Source organism: Quercus lobata, chromosome 11 (genome assembly GCF_001633185.2).
Source record: "Quercus lobata isolate SW786 chromosome 11, ValleyOak3.0 Primary Assembly, whole genome shotgun sequence".
NCBI lineage: Eukaryota > Viridiplantae > Streptophyta > Magnoliopsida > Fagales > Fagaceae > Quercus > Quercus lobata.
The window spans coordinates 26,523,983-26,550,871 of NC_044914.1; the positions used below are offsets into that span (position 1 = coordinate 26,523,983).

Genomic DNA, 26,889 nt, shown 5'->3' on the forward strand with positions numbered 1-26,889 from the left:
TTCCCCATAGGTTTGAGTCCGAGGACCATGCAAGACCTTGGTTCTGTCCAAAGCTTATGAGATTTGTTTTTTTGTATTTGGTTTCCCCACAGCTAGGCCTTGAAGTCCGTGGACTCTGCAGACTTGGGTCGTTCTGTCCAAAAACTATTTGGATCTCTGTGTGCTTGGTTTCCCATAGGGTTTGGAGTCCGAGGACCCACATGCAAGAACTTGGTTCTGTCCAAGTTCGATGGTCAGGCTTATGAGATTGTTTTTTTTGTGGCTTCGGGTTTTCCCCCAGCTTGAGTCCGAGGACCATGCAAGACCTTGGTTCTGTCCAAAGCTTGTGAGATTTGTTTTTCTTGTGCTTGGTTTCCCCACAGGCTTGAGTCCGTGGACCATGCAAGACCTTGGTTCTGTCCAAAGCTTTTGGTTTTCATCTCTTGTACTTGGTTTCCCCATAGGTTTGAGTCCGAGGACCATGCAAGACCTTGGTTCTGTCCAAAACTTACGAGATTTATTTTTTTGTGTTTGGTTTCCCCATAGACTTGAGTCCGTGGACCATGCAAGGCCTTGGTTCTGTCCAAAACTTTTGGTTTTCATCTCTTGTACTTGGTTTCCCCATAGGTTTGAGTCCGAGGACCATGCAAGACCTTGGTTCTGTCCAAAAACTTACGAGATTTATTGTGTGTTTTGGTTCCCATAGACTTGAGTCCGTGGACCATGCAAGGCCTTGTCTGTCAATTTGGATTTTCTCTTTTACTTGTTTCCCCATAGTTTGAGTCGAGGCGCAGACCTTGGTTCTGTCAAAACTTACCGGAGATTATTTTTGTTTTGGTTCCCCATAGGCCTTGAGTCCGTGACCATGCAGGCCTCTTTCTTCCAAACTTTGTTTCATCTCTTGTACTTGGTTTTTCCCATTGGTTTGAGTCTAGGCCGAGGCTAGCTTCGTTCTGCAAAATACGAGATTTATTTTTGTGTGTTCCCCACAGGCTTGAGTCCGTGGACCATGCACGCCTTGGTTCTGTCCAAACTTTTGGTCTTCATCTCTTGTACTTGGTTTCCCCATATGATTTGGCCGAGAGGACCATGGCAAGACCTTGGTTCTGTCCCAAACTTACGAGATTATTTTTTGTGTTGGTTTTCCATAGGCTTGAGCGCTGACATGCACGCCTGTTCTGTCCAAACGGTTGTTTTCATCTCTTACTTGTTCCCCATAGGTTTGAGTCCGAGACCATGCAGACCTTGTTCTGTCCAAAATTTACGAGATTTTATTTTTTGTGTTTGGTTCCCATAGCTTGAGTCCGTGGGGACCATGCAAGCTTGGTTCTGTCCAAAACTTTTGGTTTTCATCTCTTGTACTTGGTTTCCCCATAGGTTTGAGTCTGAGGGCCATGCAAGACCTTGGTTCTGTCCAAAACTTACGAGATTTATTTTTTTGTGTTTGGTTTCCCCACAGGCTTGAGTCCGTGGACCATGCAAGGCCTTGGTTCTGTCCAAAACTTTTGGTCTTCATCTCTTGTACTTGGTTTCCCCATAGGTTTGAGTCCGAGGACCATGCAAGACCTTGGTTCTGTCCAAAACTTACGAGATTTATTTTTTTGTGTTTGGTTTCCCCATAGGCTTGAGTCCGTGGACCATGCAAGGCCTTGGTTCTGTCCAAAACTTTTGATTTTCATCTCTTGTACTTGGTTTCCCCATAGGTTTGAGTCCGAGGACCATGCAAGACCTTGGTTCTGTCCAAAACTTACGAGATTTATTTTTTTTGTGTTTGGTTTCCCCATAGGCTTGAGTCCGTGGACCATGCAAGGCCTTGGTTCTGTCCAAAACTTTTGGTCTTCATCTCTTGTACTTGGTTTCCCCATAGGTTTGAGTCCGAGGACCATGCAAGACCTTGGTTCTGTCCAAAACTTACGAGATTTATTTTTTTGTGTTTGGTTTCCCCACAGGCTTGAGTCCGTGGACCATGCAAGGCCTTGGTTCTGTCCAAAACTTTTGGTTTTCATCTCTTGTACTTGGTTTCCCCATAGGTTTGAGTCCGAGGACCATGCAAGACCTTGGTTCTGTCCAAAACTTACGAGATTTATTTTTGGTATTTGTTTGTTTTTCGGATGTAAGCCCCTAGATCAGAGCGGGGAGAGCCGGCTTGAGGCCAAGAGCCCCTAAGGCTGCCTACGCCATGGGCGCTGCAAGGAGTAGCCCCTAGCAGAAGTTTATGTCGGAACAACAGCTGCACGTCAAAGGAGACGGAGGAAGCTCCGTGAATTTTTGCTTAGTAGAGAGTTGACTCCACCGCCACCTGCGCCAAGCGCGCATGCTCCCCACAGACGGCGCCAATTGTAAGGACACGATTCCTGCGCGGCCCAGTGACATTTTTGGGTTCACGCGGGAGAGATCCCTCACAATACGATTTGTAGAGAGTGGGCTTGAAAAGCTTGGGCTTGGTCACGGGGGGATGGTCCGGTCTGGATTTCAGAAAGATCCCTGTGGAAAATGGACTGGGCCTAAACGTTTAAAGCCCCGCCATACTGCCACTTCTGAGAATGGGCTCCTCGGACTTGATCCGAGGACCCTTGTGGTCCTTTCCGGCTGTCCAACGGAGGACTTTCTCTGTTCTGTGCATGGATCGTTCCGGCGATCTTCTTCATGAAGTCTCCTTTCCCCCCCCCCTGCTAGATTCACTTACTTCTCCTTTTATACTAGTGTGCGTTCGATGTCCTTCGTCCACGTGTAGGGTCAGTCTTTACAAATACTGACATTGGTCCCATCAGTCTAATCCCGGAATTGTTGGGGATGACTTGATAAAGCTGTAGAGTACGGTTCTGTCAGGCATTGGGCCTTATCCAGAAGGGTATTTAGGGTAATCGCCCCAAGGTATTTTGGATTTCCTTACGAATTTATCCCTTTATTCTGGGCGGATCATGGGCCTGCCGAGGACTAGACTGTCCTCGGCTGCCTCCCAAAAATTGGTCGTGCTCTGCGTCATGGAGCTTGGGCCACAGTTCTCCTCGGATTGGGCCCTCGGACTCTCTAAGGGCAAATGGGCCTGGTCCACGAATTGCTGGGCCCCACAACAACAATGAGGGAGGAGGGGAGAGTCTCTCTCTCTCTCTCTCTCTCTCTCTCTCTCTCTCTCTCTCTCTCTCTCTCTCTATATATATATATTTCTGTATTTTACGAATGTTGCAATCAATTTATAGGCTTATGGCACTTATTCAATACTAACGAAAATTACTACCCATGAATTCATATAAATACTGTGGGGGGGTGGGGGGGGTAAAAGACCGAGAAGCCCATATCAATATCTACATTGGGCCAAGGGCTCATTCCAAGGAAGAACCCCTCCTCGACCATGGGAAGAACCCTCCTCGGCCATGGATGTAGCCGAGGACAAAGGGAGCAGCCTATTACTGGTAGTGACACTCTAGGTCATTCCACGGAATAGGGTAAGTACTAAGACAGAAAAGGACAACGAGAAGAATGGAAATATCTAAGGGAAAGATGCCATAATTACGGTGCTCCGTACTTGACATAGCCATGCATCTTTGCCTTTACAACCACTCCCAACAACTTTAGAGATTGGCAGATGGGACAAGGAGCAACGCAATGAACCTAAAAAGTTAGAGGAGGAAAGGGGGGTATAAAAAGGATGGAAAGGGAGGCAAATGGGGGACTACGAAATCGCTACCACTCAATGCGAAATGGAGAAGGCTCCTCGGATTGTGCCGAGGACCAATCTTCCTTGATAAACTCAGTTCATCTCAGCTTGATCGTGACAAACACCATATTAACTGTTATACGTGTACTAAAACCTAGCTTTTCGACCCACTCTCTACAAATTTATTGTACTGAGTTCACTGGTCCAAGATGCCATACATCTTGGGCTTGAACTGAAAAACAAGACCCTACAAATACTATGGCCATTGTTGTCTTTATGGGAGTTCCAGAATCAATTGGGAGAGTGCAAGTCACTAACTTTCATTAAGAAATTAAACTTCTACACTTTTTTCCCCATTTACCAACCCATTTCAATCCACATAAATATCAAAGTAATAAGAAAATTAACTATTTATTTATTAATTAATAACAAAATTACACCAACAATCTCCCACTCATTTTAATATTAATATAATAAAGTGTATTAGACAAAAATGGATCATTATGTCTCATTAAAGTGTGCTTTGAATTGAACTCCACTTAGTGAAACAATAATCTCTATTCCAAAGTCAATAATAGACTCAGACTTGAACTGTGATTGTCAAAAAAACAAAATTTATTGCTCACACATAAAAATTTGAGTGTAGTCATGAGCTTTTTTAAGCCAACACATTTTAACTTTGTGCCTAATCAGTCTCATGAGTGCTCTATATTACAAAATGAATTTTTAGTAACGAATTTTAGTGAAGAAATTTTTTTCATCACCAAAAAGTTAACATATAGCAACAAAATATAACTTTCATCTCCAATTAGGAGTATTTTAAAATAAAATATTATTGAGTTCAAAAATGTCGCTCAAGCAAGATTCATAATTTTGTAATGTGCAAGGAACTAAGACATGGATTACAGTGTACTTAAAGTATGGACTACGAATTATGAAATAGACTTTTAATCAACAATTAATATAGCCCAAAAAAATATGGACACATAAGAATACTTATTTAAATTAACCTAAATCCAATACAAATAATATTACAATACTCCTCAATGGCTCAGTAATTAAGTTACTCTACTCTTAAAAAGATTCAACTTTAAGGACTCCACTCAGCCCAGCCAATGTAAAGAGGAAGATTATCAAAAAGGAAGTTTACTGAGATCAAGGAGGGAAAAGTTACAGATGAGAGGTCACTTTAAGGGTTACAAAGTAGTGCAAATGTTTGAATTGGGGAAGAGGATTTCTTTTGGTTTGGTTAAAGATCCAAATAAAAATGGGCTCAGGTCTTAGTTGCATATGTGTTAAGTTGTTATAACTTAGAGCATTTCCAACAGTCAATATAAAGCTATTTTTGGACCACCAAATGTTACTGTTCACGTTCCAGCCGCCTCTGTAAACACACAAATTCTCCAAAAAAATTTTTGGAGTTGCTACAATAATTCTCTTAATTTAGAGAATAATGCAGCAACTCCAAACCATTATTTTATCTTAAAAAAATACCCGGTTGAATAAAAAAATATTCTTTCTCTTTCCTCCTCTCTTCCTTGTTCATCTGTCTCTCTCTCAAACGGTAAAACAATCAAAACACAAACACAATAACAGATCAAGAACAGGGAAAAATACAAATTTAATTAGAACAAAAAATATAAAATCAAAACAAAAACAACAGATCAAGGGCATGAAAGCCTATCTAAGCTCCATTGTAACAACAAAGTGAATCAGAACAAGATAAAAAAAAAAAAAAAAAAAAAAAAAAAAGATAGACGAAGGCCATGTCGGCTGTGTGTGTGTGTGTGTGTGTGTGAAGTAGAAATAGAAAAAGTAAAAAAAGAGAGAGAGAGAGAGCTGAAGAAATGATCCGGAATGAACTAGAAGAGAAAGAAAAAGAAGGTAGATAAAGGAAAGGAGTGGGATACGTGGGTGGTGGAGAAAAAACCAAGAGAAAAAAAAAAAAAAGAAGAAACGTGTCCAGATGGTGTGAAGGGAAAAATAATATAAAAAATAAGAAATTGCAATTAAGAAATGCTACCATAATATTTTTATAATAAATTTTAAGTAACAGATTGTTATTATATAATATTGGCGAGTAAAAAAATAATTTCAGTAGTGGGTTCAAATTAGAACTAATAACAACTTTCCACATAAATTTTGTTGTGAAATTATTGCGTAAAATGTTGTGAATATAACACTTTTCATTGAAAAATATAATTGTTAAAAAAAGAATAAATGATGTTTAAAAAAAAAAGAATAAACAATGAATGAAGAAATAATATTTAAATGAGATAAAAAAATGTGATAGAGAATCTGTTGAAAAGTTTATAGGTAAAAACTAAATATCACTGTTCATTCTTCAAACAGTACAAAAAATTTGAAGAAGCTGCTGAAGATGCTCTTATACCATTAAAAAAGTCATCATTGCACTAAATTTGTTTTAGCGGAGAATCATTGCACTATTAGATACTCCATAAATAAATAAATAAAACTAACAAAAATGGATGGAGGATCAATATCCATTCTTTTAAAACTTTGGATGATTAATTATTTGAAACTTCATGGACTAAATTATTTCAAAAAAAAAAAAAAAAACTCAAGACTTTATGAGGAAAATGTGCACTTCCATTGAAGTTGAATTTTTAGATATTAATATAAACCATATGAAACATTTTCTCCACTTGTGTGTTTATTTGTGAATACCATACTGTCAATAAAAACTTGCTAATGCTATGTGTTCCATGTAGTTCCCAAAGTGATATGTTTTAGGACAAAAAAAGAAAAGAAAAGAAAACAAACCTTACTTCACTGGACAACCATCAACAACTATTCCCTTCGCTGTTGGACAAAATGCTAAATCACAATGCTCACTGAAAAATACAGTAGCACTCCCATGAAAGCCAACCCTGCATCCAATGCTCCTGAAAGAACATAACTGTACCTTTGCCACCACTCTTTACATACCGATATACAAAATAATTAAAGATTGTTCCAACTGCAATCCAAACATTATAGTTCAAGGGTGTCGCTGGAGGCATCATTCCTGTTGCTCCTAGGAGCACTGGAAGGTTAATGAGTGGAATCCAAGTTTGCTTTGGAAATGACTTATATGCAATAGCCAAACAATAACTGGTCATATTGCACCTCCAAGGAAGAACCAATTCATTGCCTCATAGCTTCCAAGACTTCCAAAGATCCGTTTAGGCCCCACCAAACCCCATATAACAGATGCATCAAAGAAAACTCGATCGCTAGGGCATGTCCAAGGACTGTTGACAGGAAGGAGTTCTGGTTGGCATATGTTTTGAATTGAGTTTGGCAACCACCATGCCACTCCAATGTTGATGGTTCCAGCAAGAATTGTTCCTATGAACTATGCATACACATGTAAATATAGCAGAGTAGATAATAGTTGAGTAATTGTACAAAATATGTTAAAACATAAAACTAGCTTCTTCTTCTTTTTTAATATACATACAGAAAATTAAGATCATGTAACGTGTTACTTGAAGGTCATAAATTTCCATGAAAACTCATCCTCGTATGATGGATTGAGATAACACTGTTGCTTATTTATAACATGAACTCGTAATTCTATATTGTCCAAATGTATTATTGTTAAAAGTTTTGATGTTCTTAGTTATAAATTTATAGTGGTGAATTGCGTGATTTGCCAACACTTGCATATTGATAGTAGTAAAGAAGTTTTTTTTTTGGGAAAAAGTATTTACCAGTACTAAGAACATTGATCTTGGAGGAATCTTCATGTAATGTCCTAACTTGAAGTCATTGAGGAAAGAGACAGCTTGATTCATGCTCATATAGCCATAGACTTTAAAACTTACATTGACAGACAGATCATAATAATAGTAGTGGAGAAGTATTAAATATTTTACATTGATAGTGAAAAGGAAAACTATGTAAATGCTTATTAAGGTACTCTGACAAACTTAAAATAATAACTAGCATCAATCAAAATTCACAAATATGTGATCAAATCACTCCATGTAATGGGAGCTGGCTTGATTACATATTACCAGTTGATTGTAGACATTTAAAATAATATTGGACTATAGTATTGGTGTTGTATATTTCGGGTTAGTAGGATGGGAAAGTTTTGACTGATATGGCTATAACCAACTAGTTAAGATAAGATATTGTAATTAATGAGAGATGAAATGAGCTTTTTGCACAATAAGGTGAAATGAGCAAAAGTTAAACCAATAACCTGGTTCGTTGTGGCAGTTATGATACTAATATTTGTGCATTACATTCCATCCATAAAAAGCGAAGGAAACATGAGGGATGAACTTTCCCAACTAATCAAGTTTTCCTGAGCTGGAAATGACTGCTCCAGCTGGATGGAGATAGCATCTCATAAACAATTGTGTAATGTGGTGTGTGCTCAACACAACCCATCCCCATACTTGGGTTTGCCCCATTTTGTGCGTTTTAAAAATAAATTTAAGTTATTTTGCTCATAGTAATATTGTAATATTAATGATTTGGATTCCCTATATAGAGTTATGGAAAGATCTTTGCAACAATATATACTCAAATGTAAAGGATAATTTGTATAAAATACTACAATCCATATAATGCATGAAATGCCTACCATTTCAAATCCTACCATCATAGTAATTGCTACCATTATGTTGTTTGACATTAGAAGTGAAATCATGACTGAAGCATACAGGCATCAGTTCAATGGACAACCATCAACCACTATGCCCTTGGCTGTTGGACATTGTGCTAATGGACAATGTTCACCATCGGTACCCCACCAAGTCAAACCTTTCCCTTCCATGCCCACTGAAAAATACAATAGCACTCCCATGAAAGCCACTCCAGCATCCAGTGCTGCTGAAAGAATGTAATTGTACCTCTGCCACCATTGCTTTCGGTAACGAAAGATGAAAAAATTGAAAATTGTTCCGACAATAATCCATGCATTGTAGTTCACTGGTGTTGCTGGCGGCATCATTGCTGTTGCTCCCAGGACTGGAAGGTTGATCAGGGGAATCCAAGAGTGCTTGGGGAATGATTTATGCAATAGCCAAACAATCACTGGCCCTATTGCACCTCCAAGGAAGAACCAATTCATTGCCTCATAGTTTCCAAGAGGTCCAAAGATACGTCTCGGTCCTACTAGACCCCAAATAACAGATGCATCAAAGAAGACTCGATCTCCAGGGCATGTCCAGGGACTGTCAGTGGGAAGAAGTTCATCCTGGCATATATTCGTAATAGAGGTCAACAACCACCATGCCACTGCAAGATTGATGGTTCCAGCCAGAATTGTTCCGATGAACTAGACAAACACATGGGCCAATGCAGCAGCAGAGTAGAAAATGTTAGTAATTATGCGGCAGGTAGTGTTCAAAAATAGTTTATAGACATTGGATGGTTAAGGATCATTAAATTGTGATTCTAATGTAATGAAGTTTTGTGAAAACTCATCACACACATCTAGTCGGCTTTGCTTCTTTTCAATAGTAAGTTTATAATGATGTAGTGTCAAATATTCAACTTGCCATTATCCTCCCCCCCCCCCCCCCCCCCCCCCAAAAAAAACAAACAAAAAAAAGGGGATAAAGAATGGCATAGCTTGAAGGTTGATAGACTTTGATTCCTGATCCTGAATTTGGCTATTAATAAATATGTTATAGAAGTCATATTACTAAATTTTTTTTCCAGATATAAAAAAGATCTCATATCTGAATAATTGTAAACTGATGTATTAACTTATTTTCCTTAAATTTTGATTTATAGATAGTAGAAAATAAATTTGTACCTGAACTAGGAACATTGATCTTGGGGGAATCTTCATGTAATGTCCTAGCTTGAAATCACTGAGGAAGGAGACAGCTTGAGACATGCTCATATAACCAAAGGTTTTGAAGCACACATTGGCTATTGGTCTTCCCGGGTATATCAAACCCATTGCATACTCTGTGATAATGTTTAGCCCTGGTGTCTGTATTTAGAACATTATATAATTAATGAGATAATAACAAATTATATGTAGATCATGGAATTGAATTAAATTCTTATTTTAATGCCTGAGTTAAAGAAATCTAAAATAAAACAACCTTAAGCTATAGATTCTGGAAATGTGATCTAGTAGCCCCATCCAAGTGGGAATGGTTTAATTTAAAATAGATAGTTGTTTGATGCTACGCGAAATTATAGAAGAATGTCATTAAACTTGGTATGGTATCTTGAATTATATAGGACATATGGAAAAGTATGTCTGATATGACACAGCTTGCATGACCAGGGCCAACTAATTGAGATCAGGCATTAGTAATGATTTTTAGTATATAAATTCAATATTTTACTTCTGTTGCTGCAAGAAAAAAAAAAGCTGGAAAAAGTATTTTCTCAATAACCTGGTTTGTTGTGGCAGTTATAATGCTGATTGGAAGAGTAAAAGTAAAGGCCATTGCTGCAGCAAAGAGAAGTCCCCACCATGGCATCTGAACTTGATTATTTAAAAATATGCAGAGTGCAAGGGAAACTGCCATTGTCACAACAAGCAACATGTAAAACCACCAGGAGGGTATGTCCTTGTATCTCTTCATCAATTTGGTATGGATATCCTCCTTGCCCTTATAAGAAGCACGATACCTCTCATAGATTTCCCTGCCCATATAAGTGTAGATGAAACTTGACTTTACTAAATAAATTCAGAAAATATGAGAACCTTAAGAACTTGATAATAGTGAAGGGTAGTTTTGTTCATTGATTACTTTAAAAGAGGTTTGTATTGTTTAACATTTTGTGTCTCACTTTGAAAAGAAATTATTGGTCTTAAATTCTAAAGCCATGTTGTATTCAAAAGCTTATGCCATTTTTGTTATGTGGAAAAAATCCAGGGCACGCTAAATACTTTTTGACTGTCTTGGTAAATTAATGATTCTGGCTGTGTAAATATGTTCTCACAGAATTACTTTGCTAACTTAAACAAATAGCATTCTTACCATATTTGAAAACAATCAAAGAACTGTGAACATTAAACCATCTGAGAATCAATTGGGAATATACCTGCCGTAGAATAGGGCCACATGTGTGAGCGTGGATGCAATTGTGGCAAATCCAAAGCCATAAGTGAGAGAAAAAAGCATGCTTAAATGAATCCGTCCTTGCTCCTCATAATTGGATAGATTTAACTCAAACTTATCATTTACAATAGCTGATATGTTGTAGACTTGACCTTGGGCTGTAAACAAGTGTGATGAAAAAATAGGAAATCTCCTTGCACCGTACAAGTCTAACGCCCAGTATCCTATTGGGATTGCAATATAGACTATCAAAAAGTAGCCAGCAAAAACGTTGACAATAGAAAAGAAAGGGCTGACGAGGGGGCTTGATAAGAAAGATGCCACAGCAGACCAGTCAAGTGTTAGGGCTCCAAGTCCAAGGCCTCTCATGCCTGAACCTATCTGCTGGGCTGTGACTGACTTGGAGAATACCCAGCAGACCCATGATATGCTTGTGAGTGTTGTGAAGAGGTACCCTGGGACCAGATACCATGAGAAACTGCAAATTAGTGCAATTAGGAAGAACTTTGCTCGTGACATGTGCCGCTTTTCATTTTCATGCAAAGCCCTGCATAATAAATCACAATTTTATATCAATGAAGGTTTTTTTTTTTTTTTTTTGGGTGCATCATTATAAACAGTTTATAACAAGACGAGGCGCTTTTCGTTTTAATGGCATGAAGCTTGTAACAACACTGCCTCCGTGTGACGTTCATTCTTAATTTCCTGAATTTGCAAATTCTTTGTTATTCTACTCTACTAAACATCAATGAAGTATTGATACACTACTCTTTTTGTGACAGTGATTGTGCTGTATTCGTGTCATGGAACAAAAATTCAGGTTTATTACTGATATTATTACAGTCGGTGACTTGGTGTAAAAACTAAAAACTGGTAAGAGGATTGGCTGTCTCACATGCATGCATGATGCATGGTGGCCTGATTGTGTGGTTAAGAGCATCAAGGCATGATAAGGAGACACATAAAGAAAGATATCACTCAGTATCCATGTAGTAGCCTTTACTCTTTTTTAATTGATCAACTGCGACTTTGACGGTGCCGCAGTTCGTTCCGCATGATCCATTTAATTTAGAACTGTTAAAATGCCCACTTGCTCTCTCTTTTTGGATCAGATTTTACTTAGTTTGGACAAGTTGGTGCAATTTTAGATCGATTTTGAGACGACTATATTGAATTTATGAATATTGAAATTGTAAATCAATAATTGTTTTATCCTTATGGGTAGGGGTGTCAATTCGAGTTAGCGTATTGGGTTCGTGTCGTGTCGAGGTAGGAGTATTCGACTAAATGACTCAACCCTAACTCGACCCATTTAATAATTGTATCATGATCTTTCAACCTTAATCCGACCTGTTAATAAGGCGGGTTGACCTGATCCAACCCAACCCATTTGACACGCTTAATAAATGAGTCGAATTGGGTTGACACGAATGTAACACAACGTATTTCAACCTGCATAATATTAAATATAACATTCATCTATAAATAATTTTTTTTTACATCCCAAAAAGCAATGCATACACTTCAAGTCTTCAACCCACATTCAAAATAATATAGGCTGCGTTTGGTTGAATGTAAAATATTTTCCGAGTGTAAAATATTTTCAAGTGTAAATTATTTTCAGAAAAGGAAAATATTTTCAAGTGTTTGGTTGCATTATGAAAATTGTTCTAGAAAATGTTTTCATGTGTTTGATTGCATTCTGAAAATGCCATTTTTCTACTAGTTTCTCATATTTTCTCAGCTACCAAACAAATTTTATAATAGAAAATTTCAATATATAAACTTAAAAAAACAAAAATCAAAACAACACTCTTCATTAAACTCCACAATTCGGTCAAACTAAGAGAGGATGGAAGAAAGAGTGATCAAAAATTGAGGGAAAGGGACAGGTAGATCGAGAAAGAGAGAGATTGATCATGGGTGGGTCATGGGCGATGATCTCGACGGCGCAATCTCAACGGTGCTGGGGTACGATCTCGACGGCATGATCTCGGAGGTGAGTTTGAGTGAGAGAAGAGAAGAAAAGGGCGATGGGTTTGAAGGGATGTGGATCGGGTATTGTAGAGGGTGGGTTTGAGAGAAGTGTTTCGCCGGCAGCGTGGGAGCGACTGATCGAAGATGTTGGAGGTGAGATGGGTTTCGCCGACATGAGGGTGGGTTTTGCCTTGGTGGATCGGGTACATGCAAAGCTCGAAATGGGCGGAGGTGAGGTTGAGTGAGAGACGAAAAGAAAAGGGAGAAAACCCACTGGCGTAGAGGGGAAAACCACAGCGCTGCTCGTCGGAGTGTGGGCAGACCTTGAACCGGTGCCAGCGTGTGGGGTGGAGCTCTGTCTCCTTCTTGTTGGTGTGTAGGGTAGAGCTGAAGTGCTTGGCGAGTCGGACCGTATGGAGCTCAAAAATTCCGGAAATGCTTTGAAGGTAAAATAACTCCTGAAATCATTTTTCAGGTCTGAGGGGTTTATTTTACGATCAACGGAAATGATTTTCCATTTGACCAAATTTTCCATGCACAACCAAACACACGGCAGGGTATAAATTGTTCTCCTGAATCCATTTTCAGCCGAAACAAACACAGCCATAGTTCAACAAAAATATGACATTCATTTAGAAATAAGTTTTTTACACTCCAAAAGAAGTGCATACACTTCAATCCAAATTCAAAATAACAAAGTTTAACAAAAATAAAATAACATAGTTCAACAAAAATATAATATCCTTGGAACTCGCCAAATGCTAAGTATCAATATTGAAATAATTTAAGCAAACAGTAGACTAATCCTGACTATGACCACAATTATCATTCGTAGATTCTTTGTTGATGTCCAAATTCATAACATCTTCCACAAGATCATCCAATTTTATTTGTGCAAGTTCTATGCCAAAAAAAAAAAAAAGTATTAGTAGTTCTAGGGTTTGAAAGTTTCAATTTCCAATTATACTCCTTGTAAATTTTTGTAATTACTCACTTTTCTTTTTAAATTTAAAATATATGTTAGATATAAAAGGTATTTGACAAATCTAAAATAAAATAAAATAAATATTTATTTGTTATATGAGTTAAACGGATTGTATTAAGTGGGTCATTTCGAGTTGACACAAATAAATTGGTGTGTCAAACGTGTCTATTGTAGGTTACGCGGGTTGACCTGCTTATGACACGTTTATTATCGTGTCGCTTTTGGGTTGACCCGTTTATGACCTAAATCCATTAAGACCCAACCCTAACCCAAAAAAACCCATGTCGGGTTCATGTCGTGTTCACGGGTTGGATTGAACATTGACACCCCTACTTATGAGTCACATGCAGCTCCCTTGGAAACTGACAATATACTCTCTCTCTCTCTCTCTCTCTCTCTCTCTCTCTCTCTTATGGGCTATTTGGTTGGAGGAGTGGAAAAGTGGGAGAATGGAAAATTAGTGGGAGGTTAGAAAAAATTTGGTTTTCCCTCATGTGTGTTTGGTTGGAGGGGTAAACAAGTGGGAGGATGGAAAATTCTTTTGTTTGGTTAGAGATAAAAAGGAGAGGATAGAAAATGTAATTTATATAAATTGACTATTATACCCTTGTTACATAATAGGTAAGAAATAGATTTATTTGTACTCATTAAATAATATAAAATTTACCAACAATTATATTTTTCAAAAGTGTTACGTCCATAATATTTTCGTAATACTTTCACAACAAAATTTATGTGGAAAGTTGTTATTAGTTCTAATTTGAACACACCACTGAAATTATTTTTTTACTCGCCAATATTAACTAATAACAATCTATTACTTAAAATTTATTGTAAAAATATTGTAGTAACATTTCTCAAATAAGATTTTTTATTATTTATATCATTTCTCTTTTCTCCCTTTTCATTTCATCCATAAGTTTTTTTTTTTTTCTACGCTATCTCCTCCACGCACATTCCTATCTCTATCCCCACCCCCTTCTTTTTATTTTTCTTTTTCTCCCTCATTCAAATCTCAAGAAAGTTCCAGCACTCTCATTCTCTCTCTTTTTTCTCCAGTTCGCTCTCTCTGTTTTTTTTTTTTTTTTTTTTTTTGATTCCAAACACAACACAGTCCAGATGGGTCATCTTCGTCCCAAAGCAGTTGGCCCAGCCGGAGCCGTCGCTCATCTTCGTCCCCAACGCAGTCCAGATGGGTTAGATGTCTTCTGTCTTTTGTCTTTTTTTTTTTTTTTTGCTTTTATTGTTATGATTTGATTAATTTTAAAATCTTATTTTTGAGTTTGTATTTTGATAATCTAATTATGCTTAACTGATTAAAAAAAAAAAAAAAACTGATTATACTTGAGTTTAGAGATATTTGAGAGAAAGATTATTGTGTTTGTAGCTGTGAGGGCATTTCTGTAAAAGTGTTGTGACAGCACTTTTCTCTCCACAATTTTCCTCCCGATTTGGGAGGATGAAAATTGTGGGCTCGGGAGAGAAAATTTTCTCCTGGGTTTTCCATCCTCAGCATTTTCCTTCTTTTTCCAAACGGTGTTTTCCATCCTATTTTCTTTCCTCCCTTTTCCATTCTCCTTATTTTCACTCCAACCAAACACAGTGTTAAAGTTCATCAAATTTTTGGGCCAAAAATATGTGGCCCAAAAACTTCCATAACTGTATCTTGTTATATTCAACACAAGATACGCCTAGATGTAAAGTACTACTTTCCAAAGTCAGCTTGGTTGATTCATTTGAATCTTCTAAACTGGAACCAGCTGGACTTGTCCGCTTATTTCTTATTTAGGAGTATTTAATTCTGTCCTGTTCGGATAAGTATTTTCATATTTTGTGGACTCCCAACACTTTGAAATTTTGTTTCACGTTTAAGTCGGTTCTCACATACCTCCAATTTCTACTATTTAGGGTGTGTGAGGTAAAAATTAAAAACTATACTTTTTAATATTATTTATAGGTCTTATTATACTATTTTAGCTAAGCAAATCTCAAATAGACCCCTAATAAATGTTGCATAGCTCTAATCATAGTTGTCAGTATTGTACGATACGCATTACATATCACATGGTACGATACAAGTCTTATTTATAGACCCCTAATAAATGTTGCATAGCTCTAATCATAGTTGTCAGTATCGTACGATACGTATCGTATTGGCATATCGTAAATGTTCATAAATCGTACGATACAGTGCATGTATCGTATGAATCGTATTGTATTGTAAAATCGTATGTATCGTACGACATATAGACAAATGCTTTAAAATGAGATTTTTTGTTAAAATTTGTACTCTTATTTGAATCTAACAAGTTGTTAGATTTGTTTTGAACACAAAATTATTATTAGTTTACTTAATGTAGCCTACTAAAATAGCATATTCATAAAGTTTTTTTCCCCTCTCCTATAATTAAACTACACAGTAGACACTTACCTTTCACTTTAATATTTTAAAAAGAATTAAATTTTTATTTTTATTTTTATTTTTATTGTTATTCTTATAAGTCCAAGAAACTAGAATGCCAAAATATATATATATATATATATAAAATTATTAAAATAAAAAGAACAAGAAAATATAGTAAATGTTAATGATGAATGGCGATGAAAAAAATTTTAATAAAGAAATAAATTTGCAAAATTATGAACATGATGATAGCGTTGACTTAGATGGGGTTGATTAGGCAATTTGATGAATATGATGAAAATAAATTATTATTTTTGGATCATTTGCAATATATTGCGACTTTTGACTTTAAGTAATTTGAATATGTATGTTATGAACACATGCTAGTTTAATTTATTTAATTAGCTTGTTAAATATTATTACATAAATGACGAATATATTAGTCATTAGTTGAATATATTCAAAATTTATAATGAATATACCATTTATATATGTATATTTATAATTTATTATAAATTTTATTAAGTATTTATGTATCTAACGATACGATACGATACACGATACAAAAAAATTAAGAATCGATTCACGATACGATTCACGAAAATGATAATCAATTATTAAGATTCATTCTTAATGATCGATAAGGGAGGATTAGAAGTAGGTCCCGTTTTCAAATATTCTTACGTGCATTCATTACGGCATGCTATTGTGGGCAAGATTTTGAATTCTAAGACCGTATCTTGTCTTCTTGCCCCCCTGGTTAGTAAAAGAAGACAAACTAAAAGAAGAAACAATATTGTTAGTGTCACAATAAAATTCACAATTTTTGTTACAATCTATCCACATAATTATGAATGATGAGTTTACTCTACCGCCTACAACTTCTGTTGCGGTAATAGCAATATTCAAAACTGTAAAGGGAAAACTTTTTTTTTGGAGAAGAGGAAAGGGAAAATTCATGATAAGCTAATATAATAAACCCAATAATGCATATGCAACAAAATTATAAATAAAATCATGGGAAAGGTTTGTCTGCTTTTGAATAAAGTATCTTTATTAGGCCAAAAAAATAATAATAAAAATTCAATAACAAAAAGACAGTTGATGTAAAGGTACTACTTTCCAAAGTCAGCTTGGTGAATTCATTTTCTTGTAAAACTGGAACCAGCCGGACTTGTCCGCTTATTTCTTATTTAATATTTAATTGTGTCCTTTCGGATAAGTATTTTCATATTTTGTGGACTCCAACACTTTGAAATTTTGTTTCATGTTTCTCAGAAAAAAAAGGTCAGTTCACACAGACCTACAATTTCCACCTAGCGTGCATTTGGATTACACGATTCAGTGTGCGTTTGACGTTTGAAGTGGGATCCACAGACACGGCATACTTCAGCCATTCCCAAGATAAGTTGCGTTTTTTTTTTTTTCCTTCTTCACGGTACTGTTTATAGATTATAAATCTCAGCAAAACTTATATTTCTAGGTAAATTTAGGTTTTTCAGAACTATTTATATTTTTAAAAATTATTTTACTATAATATTTTCAGTAATTAATTTTTAGTTTTTAATAAATAAGCGGTATCTAAACAGACCTTTAATAAATGCTACGTAACTCTGATATTTTTGAAAATCATAATCAATTATTAAGATTCATTCTCTTGATGATCAATAAGAGAGGACCATTCTAACCAAAAAAAAAAGATAGGATTAGAAGTAGGTCTTGTTTTAGAATATTCTTAGACTGTGTTTGGTTCAATGTAAATCGAATTCCGAGTGTAAAAGGAATGCAGGGGAAAGTGAATCCCGTAAAGAAAATGAAATTCGGGTTTTTGGTTCTGCAATGGAAAATAGTCCGAAAAACAACTTTCGGTGTTTGGTAACATTCTAAAAATACTATTTTCCTACAAATTTTTCACATTTTTTCAACCATTTTCTCAGCATCCAAACAAATTTTATTACAGAAAATTTCAAAATATACTTAACACAACCCAAAATCAAAATAAAAACATTGAGCAGAGGAAGAAAGTGAGATTGGAGGGAGAAAGAGTGACAGATTGAAGGAAAGAGAGATAGATCGGTGACGGCCAGAGAGAGATCAGAGTTTTGTGGACAACAGCGGCCAGATCGGGTAGGTTTAGGGGTGGAATGGAGTGGACTGGTGGTTGGTGGCAGCCAAATCGGCGATGTTGAGCAAGAGGAAGAACAAGATTAGTGTGTCGAGAACGAGCTCAGTCTTGGGTGGGTCGAGGACGAGATCGGTTTTGGGTGGATCAGGCTTGGGTGGTGGCGATCGGGCTTGGGTGGTGATGCCAATGAGCTTCCAGCGGCGACTATGGGTGCGATCTTGCCGGTGCTAGGATGCGATCTCGGCGGTGCTTCAAGCGGCGCGATCTCGCCGGTGCTAGCTGTGACAAGACCGATGCTTCTTGTGCGATCTCCTTGCTCTCTCTCTCTCTCTCTCTCCCCTATTTTCCTAGGGCGAAAATCATTTGAAGGTAAAATGAAACCTGAAATGGTTTTACGCCAAAAGAAGGTTATTTTACAGTCAACACGAAAACTGATTTCCGTTTGACCCAATTTTCTTAGCTTACCAAACACACAGAGGGGTGTAAAATGATTTCCTGAAACCCTTTTCAACCAAAACAAACGTAGGCTTAATGTGTATTCATTACAGCATGCTATCAGGGGCAAGATTTTGAATTCTAAGACTTTATCTTGAAGAGAAGAAGATGTAACGGTCAGTGCAATGGTCACTCTACAAGTATAAATGTTTGTGGAGTGTAAAGGAAAAGAACTGGAGTTCAAGTCTCCACACATATATATACTTAAATTGGACTAGAGTAAAATTCTATTCTATCCACGTGACAAGTCATGAATAATAAGTTTACTCTACCGCTTGCTTACAACTCGTGGGCAAATTTTAGGTTCTGTTGTGGTAATAGCAATATTAAAAAAAAAAAAAAAAAAATGTAGGGAAAATTCATGCCCAATAATGCATATGCAACTAAATTATAAATAAAATCATGGGAAAGGTTTGTCTGCTTTTGAATAAAGTATCTTTATTAGGCCAAAAAAATAAAAACAAAAAACCAATAACAAAAGGACAGTTGAGGATGAATAAGAGAACGTACCGGAAAAGTGAAACTTGAACAAGAGTAGCTGGCCACCACATATGTGCCGGCTCTACCACGTACTTTCGTAATAGTCCAGCCCAACCATATCCTAATACCTGCAAATTAATGCAATCCATTGTTAGTGGTGACTCCAAGAATTTTTTTCATGGTATTTCTCAATAAGCATAAATTATACAATCTAATAAAAATAAAATTTTGTATATTGACAACAACAACAATAAAAAAAAAACATGCAAATACATAAAATTTACAATTGTCTTCTACATGATTTTCTTATCAAATATTTGTCCATAATTCTAGTAAAAGAATAAACGATAAACTATAAGTTCATTTGAAATATTAATAAAATTATTAATTATTGTTTTTAGTTGTTTCATTAATTTGTTTGTCTTTTATAAACTATAATTTGTTATATTGTTGTTTCATTAATTATAAAATTATTAATTATTATTTAGCCTAACATAATTTAATTTGTTTGTCTTTTATAATGTATTATTTCATTATTGTTTAGCCTAACATAATTTAGTTGTGTAATTTGTTTATTAATTGTCTTCTATAATTTGTTATGCATATTATTAATATGTATAATGTAATTAAAAATTGAGTGGGCTAATCAAGTGATAAACCCAAGCCTTAAATTATACCCATACCATAACCCAAACCATAAACCAAAGCCCAACCTTTTAATTTTTAATAACTTTTTTTCCATTTTCCTTTGTTTTCTCCGTCAGGTCTTATTTTGACTTTTGTGTCATTTTATTTTTTGCTTTTAATCTTTTTCTCTCCTTCACACGTGCTTTACATCTTATCTCTATCCTATCTCTTCTAGATTTTTCTTCAGATGTACTTTCCTCTTTTCTTTCTTCTTTTCTTTCTTAGTCACAGGTTTTTTTTCGTCCTCAAGCATCGTTTTACACTCCCACCATGCTTCTTTCAACAAGCATCGTTCATCCTTAATAGAACCTCCATGCTCCTCTCTCAAGCCGCCTCTACCCAGCACAACATCTCCTCACCTCCATTACTGATCTATATGTGCTTTGTTTGGATTATAGGTTTATATTTTTATTATTTTGTATGGGAAATCAAGAGTTTTTATTTAGGCCCGGAATCCCTTTTTGGTTGAGGGTGTTCATAATTTTGGTTAAGGATGTTCTTAATTTTTTTTTTTTAAGAGTAAACAAATAAAAAAAATTTAATCTGTCCACCGTGCCCGTTATCTCTAAATACATATTCAGATAAATCACCCTTTCAAACATGTTCAAAATATGAGAATAAAAAAATTAAAAAGTTAAAGTTAAAAAATGAAAATGATAAAAATTAATGTGAGTGGTGGGGGTGTAATTGCATCCGGTGCAGATCCCGAGCTATTTTGCACCGGATCCAAATCCTGTTCTCCCAATAGCAAACTAATATGATATTGAAATGTAACCACGGACGTCAGTATTGCAAATTGCAGAATGATGGGACGGGATACCAAAAACAAAAGGTGTTGCCTAGCTAGCTTGTACTATTATTAGCGTTTACTTTCCACCTACCGATTTTTTTTTCTTGCTTCAATTCAATTTCCAAATCAGCAAGAAAAGTGTCCCCTAAAACACGGAGTTGTCCTCAAGATTCTGACACTACTAGATCAAAAAAAGAGATTCTTTTCATATACATGTAGTGATAACAATAATCCAAATAAATCTCGAAAAGTGTACAACAAAAACTGTTACAGCCAGTAGAAACACATTTTTAAGAAAAGGGATTCATATTCACAGACAGTTAATACTATAATAGAAATTACCTGAGTAGTGATAATAAGAAGCCAAGCAGCAAAAAACGAGATATTCCTGTGGTAGAAGGCTTTGATAATGGTGACAATACCAACAGCATATGCTGAGCCAGATCCGAATGCACTCCCAGCATTAGCAAAGATGGAAATGAGTACGTGCTCCTTCATGTTAAACGGACCAGGGTTCAACGAGAAGCTCCTGGATCCAAACCCAGGTATCTGAAACTTGGTCTTGGGAAGAACAGAAGCCATGAAGCGACCTATAGGGAGGGTGGCGACTTGAACAGTGATTTGGGTAATGATAAGAGGCTCCGTACGGTAGGAAAAGAACTGGTTGAGGAAGGAAAGAAGAGCACATGAGATTAGACCCAAGAACCACATCCTGAAAGTCCATATGGGGAGAGTAGGGTCGTCTGTGTTGGCCACTGTTAGCCTGACTTCTTCAATGGGACAGAGCTCCTCATCTTCGTCGATGGTGGAGATGTCTTTTTCTGGATCTGTGGGTTTGGTGGAGTTGGAGTTGGTGTTGGGGTATGGTGTCTGTATGTTTAGTGTATCCATGGCGGCTGCTGGTGCTGCAAGTTGGATTTTGGTTTCTTTTTTGGTGGGAACTATAGGAAGGAGGTTTGGTCTTTTATTGCATGAGGATGGAAGGATGAGAGTGCTGTTGACCATAGACTTCAGTGCGTTTTTTGTTGATGAGAGAGAGAGAGACTTCGTTGGTGGGGATGTGAGAATAAGTATAGGAGTACCGCCCACTGCGAAGTAAAGCTACGACCATATATTGGCCTACCACTTTTAATCCAAAACTCACCATTTATCATATAAGCAAGTTTTGATAGAAGTTGTGATCCTCGCATTTTTGTTTGTATAATATTGTACTATATGGTTGATTGTAAGTGATGAAGAAAAAATTATAAGTTAATGTGAAAATAACAAATTACTAATCATAATCTATCACATAAGACAGTTGCGATAAAGGGTGTGTGAGAGCTTGTGGTCATAGAATAATTTGAACATGCCTAGCAATTGTACTTAGTAAAAAAAAGTGTACTTTTGATCCTTAAAATTTGGAATGTAGTCTATTTTCACTAGTAATCTAATCATTTAGTATCCATTATATATTTTTTATGAAAAATTAGTTTTAAAATGTCGTGGAATATAAGTATAATATTATTATAAGTAGAAAAACATGTTATGGACAATTAGATTACTAACGAAAAAAGATAGTAGAGTCTGTATAAAAGCCTAATCAAATTTGAATAGTAAAAAAAAAATTGAAATGTAAAGGGTTAAAATGGAAAGTCCAAAAGTGTTAGGCTACTCTTGTTTCAATGTAAAATATTTTCTTCAAATTCAAGTGTTTGGCTTGACTTAAAATATCTCTCTCAACCTCAATTTAGACTGCGTTTGGCAATATGTAAAATATTTTCAGGGTGAAAATATTTTTCAGAAATGAAAACATTTTCAAATATTTGCTTGCATTCCAAAAAATGTTTTGGAAAATATTTTCTAGTGTTTAATTGTGTTCTTGAAAACGCTCTAGAAACACATTTTTATCAGATTTCACACATTTTCCCAAGATCCAAACAAATATTATTATAGAAAATCTCAATATATAAACATAAAAAGAAACAAAAATCAAAACAAAAGAATCAAAATCACATGAGAGAGAGAGAGAGAGAGGGAGAGAGAGATTAGTTCATGGGTGACTTGGTGGTGGCGGCAGTAGTGGCAACATGGACACGATGGGTCAATCTAAGAGTGACGGCTTGATCTAGGCGTGGGTCGCCCACAGTGGTTAGATCTAGGAGTGGGTCGTTCACACGGTGGTCAAATCAACTTAGAGTGGGTTGCTCACAGTGGTTCGATTGGCTCTGGGGTGGGTCGTTCATTAGGTTGACACGGTGGTTCGAACCTCTTTTTGGTGGCTCCTGCTCTCTCTGTGCTTAATTGTAAGTGTTCTCTCTCTCTCTCTCTCTCTCTCTCTCCAAATGTGTTAAAATACTCTTGTTTCAATGTAAAATATTTTCTTCAATTTCAAGTGTTTGGTGTAACTTAAAATCTCTCTCTCTCTCTCTCTCTCTCTCTCTCTCTCTCTCTCCAACCTTTGTTTTGCAACCACCACCACCCCTAACCAATTTGTGTTTTATTACTACCACCACCCCAATATTGACCTCCATTGAACTCTAAGATTTTTTTTTCTAAGGGTGTCAATAATGACGAAGCCAGGAATTTGTGGATGGTGGTAAGTAAGTAAAAAATAAGATGATTATTTTATATATATATATATATATATATATATATACACACACAAATGCCACATTATATACAATACAATTGTATAATAGTCTAAAAAATTATTAATAGTTTAAAAATCGTAAAGATTGGTTGTGGAGCTTCCCATATTAGAGACTAAATTCATATAATAACTCCTTTTTTTGTAGAGCCAAACAAGTGAAAATATTTTTCAAGGTGTATTTTTAGGTTGCAAGCAAAAAACTAAAAATATGAATTATCCTAAAAATATTTTCCTCTGAACATTTTCCCATCGAAAGTAATCTGCACGCTAGTGGTACTATATTAAGGGTCTGTTTGGATACAACTTATTTTTACTGAAACTGAAAACTGAAAACATTGTAACACAATAATTTTTAAATATGTAAATAGTACCGTGAGACCCATTTTTAATATTTTTTAACCCATGAACAGTGCTAAACAATGTATGAACAGTGTGTAAACAGTGCTCTTGTCCCCTAAAGCAAAAACGTGTGCAGGAAAAAAAAAAATTAAAACGCAAAACGTGGCTTTCATCCGGTTAACTGGGTTGATTTGTTTTTGTTGCTTAATGAAAAATGCTTTTGAGTAGTCTCGTTGTTTATTCTTTTTTTTTCTTTCTTTTTTTTAAATCTTGTAAATTAAATTCTAAACTGTGTAGCTGCGATTTTTTTATTTTCAATTTTCTCATGTGAGAAGTGAATGCCAATGCCACTGGGGGTTTGTGCTTTCATGTAGTACTTGTACATTTATGATATTGTCTTGTTTTGTTAATTTTTTTTCTTGATATTATTTTAGCCAACCTCTGTTGCTTTTCATGCCCATTTTGGATTTGCTACTTACTGCCCTTCTACAGGAAGCAATATTTTTTGTGTTGCTTTGCAATGGAGCCTGATTTGGCAATAAACTCTTTTTTCCTAACATATTTTTCTCTCTTACAATCATAAGAATTTTATAGATAGTTTTTTAGGCCTAGATATCAGTGTCAATGGGACACATTTGCGCTCATGATCTAGGCAACCAAAGAACATCTCCTTATATGTTGGATTTTCCATCAAAAATATGTAGGTCTCAATCTTTGATATTGGATCTAAGTCCAATACGCCAAAAGCTGCGTGAACTTCTGCCCATATGACTTTGAAAAACACTTTTCCATAACCTCAGTCGCCCTATCAATTGTCATTGACACATTATCAAATGACTGGGAAATTACATTTCTGAGTTCATCATCTTCTGCCAGTCATCTTTTCTGATAGGCCAAGAATGTATTAACCCCTTGTGATGAATTAACAAATTAATTAGCCAAGTTAATTAATTAATTCAATTAGCATGCAATATGCGTGGTAACATAAACAAATCACCAATTAACTAAATGCAGCGAAAATTAAATTGACACGGTTATTTGTTTACGAATGGGGAAAACCTACACAACAAAAAATCTCATCGGATGATTTTAAGGTCACCACTCTTGAGAATTCACTATTATCACAACAAACGGTTACAAGTAAAGGAATCCTAGTACTTTATACCAACATACGGTTGAATCATTACCCTAATACCCAATTGGACTTGTTTTGTAGTGACAATCTCTCATTTTCAATGCACGACTCCAAGTACGTGACTAACCAATTCAATGTGCAGATCCTAGTACACGACTTACTCACCAACTTGAGAAAGATGTTGACTGCAAAGTTCTTCAGTTCATCACACGATGAAGATCACGAAACTCCTTGGTTACAAAACCCTACGGTGTACAAACACAACAACTTCTTCAAAAGAAAGATGAATTAGAACAAATTCTGTCTTCGGTCACAATTTGCATGAACACAACTTTGCTTCACGCTCGCGCAACCTTTGATAGCCCTTAAAATAATCCTTATATATGTTTAGGATTGTGAGAAAAGAAAACCCAAACATATACCCACGGATTGGATGAAAATTAGAGCTGAAAATATGTTTTTCATAAACCTCAATAGATAGTTTATCTATCGAGAAGCTATCGAGTATCGGGCTTCAACAGCTTTTTAAATCTCAATAAATACTAGCTGTCAAGTTTTAAAATCTAGCACTTCGTCACTTGTTTCTTGGACAAACTTGCATGGTTTTAATACTTAATCTTGAAACCTTGTTCCTTGAAACATTAAACACATCCTAGATCTACCCAATTACAAGTAAAGTGCGTTTTGTCAAATGATTAGCCAATTCTATATTGACATATGTTCCTAACATTAAATCACATATGTCCTAGCATTTTCTTGCTTTTGGAAGACATTGCATGTTGTGATGACACTTGAGAACGTGCAACATTAATTTCTGGTGACCTTTAATCATCTTCCACTTCAAAGTTCTCCAAAGAAACTTCATTTTGAGATATCAAATTATCAATCTCATCAATAGTGGTCGATGCAACATATCTAGCACGTTTCTCCTTTGCAGTTTTAGCATGATCCCCTTTTGCTCTATCTTTATCCCAAAGTTATGTCATCTTAGAGTAGTTGGGCATAGGTGTTGTCATCCACTTTTTGACTGCAAGTTTAGACTATTACAAACAAAGAAAAATGGTTAAACAACAAATATAATTATGTAATACAAAATTAAACTTACAAAAAATTGTAATTTACCGCTATGAGTGGCTCCCAAACTTCTAGTTCAGCTATCCATATATTTAAAGAATCATTCCATCCAAAACTACTCAATTCATCTTTAAATATGTCATAGCACTCATGAAAACTCTTCTTTAGTGTCTTTTGTCGATTTTTCACCTTATCCTTGTTAATATCTATGTGAAATTTTTCAACCAACTCTATCACTATGTCATCATATGCCTTAGAGGTAAAAGTTCCATTAACTCTACCACCAATGATCACCTGATGTAAAAAAGCATCCACTAAAGCATCATCCATAACACTACTCCATTTTACTTCTTTGCTTGGATCTCTACCATTCTTCTTTGATATCTTACCCATGCTATAATTAATAAGACAAAAAACACATATAAAATATTGTATAAATATGAATATTAATTATCAAAAAATAACGAGCAATATCAAAATGAAAAGAGAAATTTGTATAGCATTTAGGTCTAAGTAATTGAAACATAACATAATCTTAAATAACATGACAACAATAAACACAAAAGCTATCACATTTGGACATAAATTTGCCACATGGCTAATGCTATAAAATCTCTTATATTATCTCCTTGCCTAGCATCCTCATCATCTTCTCTTGGAGTAGGGGCCGCATGTTCAGCAATAAAACTTTCATCAAGATCGACACCCATTAAATAATTATGAAGTATGCAACATGCTAAAATGATTTCATTTTGTGTGTCAACACAATAACTAGGCTCTGTAGTACTTGCTATGATAGAAAATCTCTTTTTAAGTACACCAAATGCTCTTTCAATAGCATTGCACAATGACGCCTGTCGCAAACTAAACAATTCTTTAGCATTTTCAAGAGGGCGAATAGAGTACTCTTTTAAATGATAATGCACTCTCTTATAAGGTGCAATTAGACGACTTTTATTCATGTATCCTGCATCAACAAAATAATATTTACCTAATAAACAATAATAATTGTTAATTATATACTATAAATTTTTTAATTATAAAGAATACATCCTAATACGTATTTGAATTCAATTTACT

The 26,889-nt window shown here is 35.7% G+C and overlaps 1 protein-coding gene and 1 pseudogene across 1 annotated transcript; both read right to left on the reverse strand.

Moving 5' to 3' along the window:
* Positions 1-6,475: 6,475 nt before the first annotated feature.
* Positions 6,476-8,064, reverse strand: LOC115966632 (annotated as a pseudogene).
* Positions 8,065-8,106: 42 nt separating this feature from the next.
* Positions 8,107-21,716, reverse strand: LOC115968723 (oligopeptide transporter 4-like). Its single transcript, XM_031088212.1, has 6 exons — positions 20,972-21,716; positions 19,183-19,280; positions 10,670-11,233; positions 10,015-10,267; positions 9,417-9,599; positions 8,107-8,933 (listed from the first exon to the last, which is right to left on the reverse strand). The coding sequence occupies exons 1-6, from the start codon at positions 21,632-21,634 to the stop codon at positions 8,322-8,324; spliced, it is 2,373 nt and encodes a 790-aa protein (XP_030944072.1). The 5' UTR covers positions 21,635-21,716; the 3' UTR covers positions 8,107-8,321.
* Positions 21,717-26,889: the final 5,173 nt, after the last annotated feature.

Excerpts from the sequence above, each read along its gene's own strand:
- LOC115968723 (XM_031088212.1), bottom strand. The coding sequence starts at position 21,634 with ATGGTCAACAGCACTCTCATCCTTCCATCCTCATGCAATAAAAGACCA. Across the intron at positions 9,600-10,014 it reads TAACTGCCACAACAAACCAG|ACACCAGGGCTAAACATTAT; the intron begins GTTATTGAGAAA and ends TTCTAAATACAG. Across the intron at positions 8,934-9,416 it reads GATCAATGTTCCTAGTTCAG|TTCATCGGAACAATTCTGGC; the intron begins GTACAAATTTAT and ends GTGTTTGTCTAG.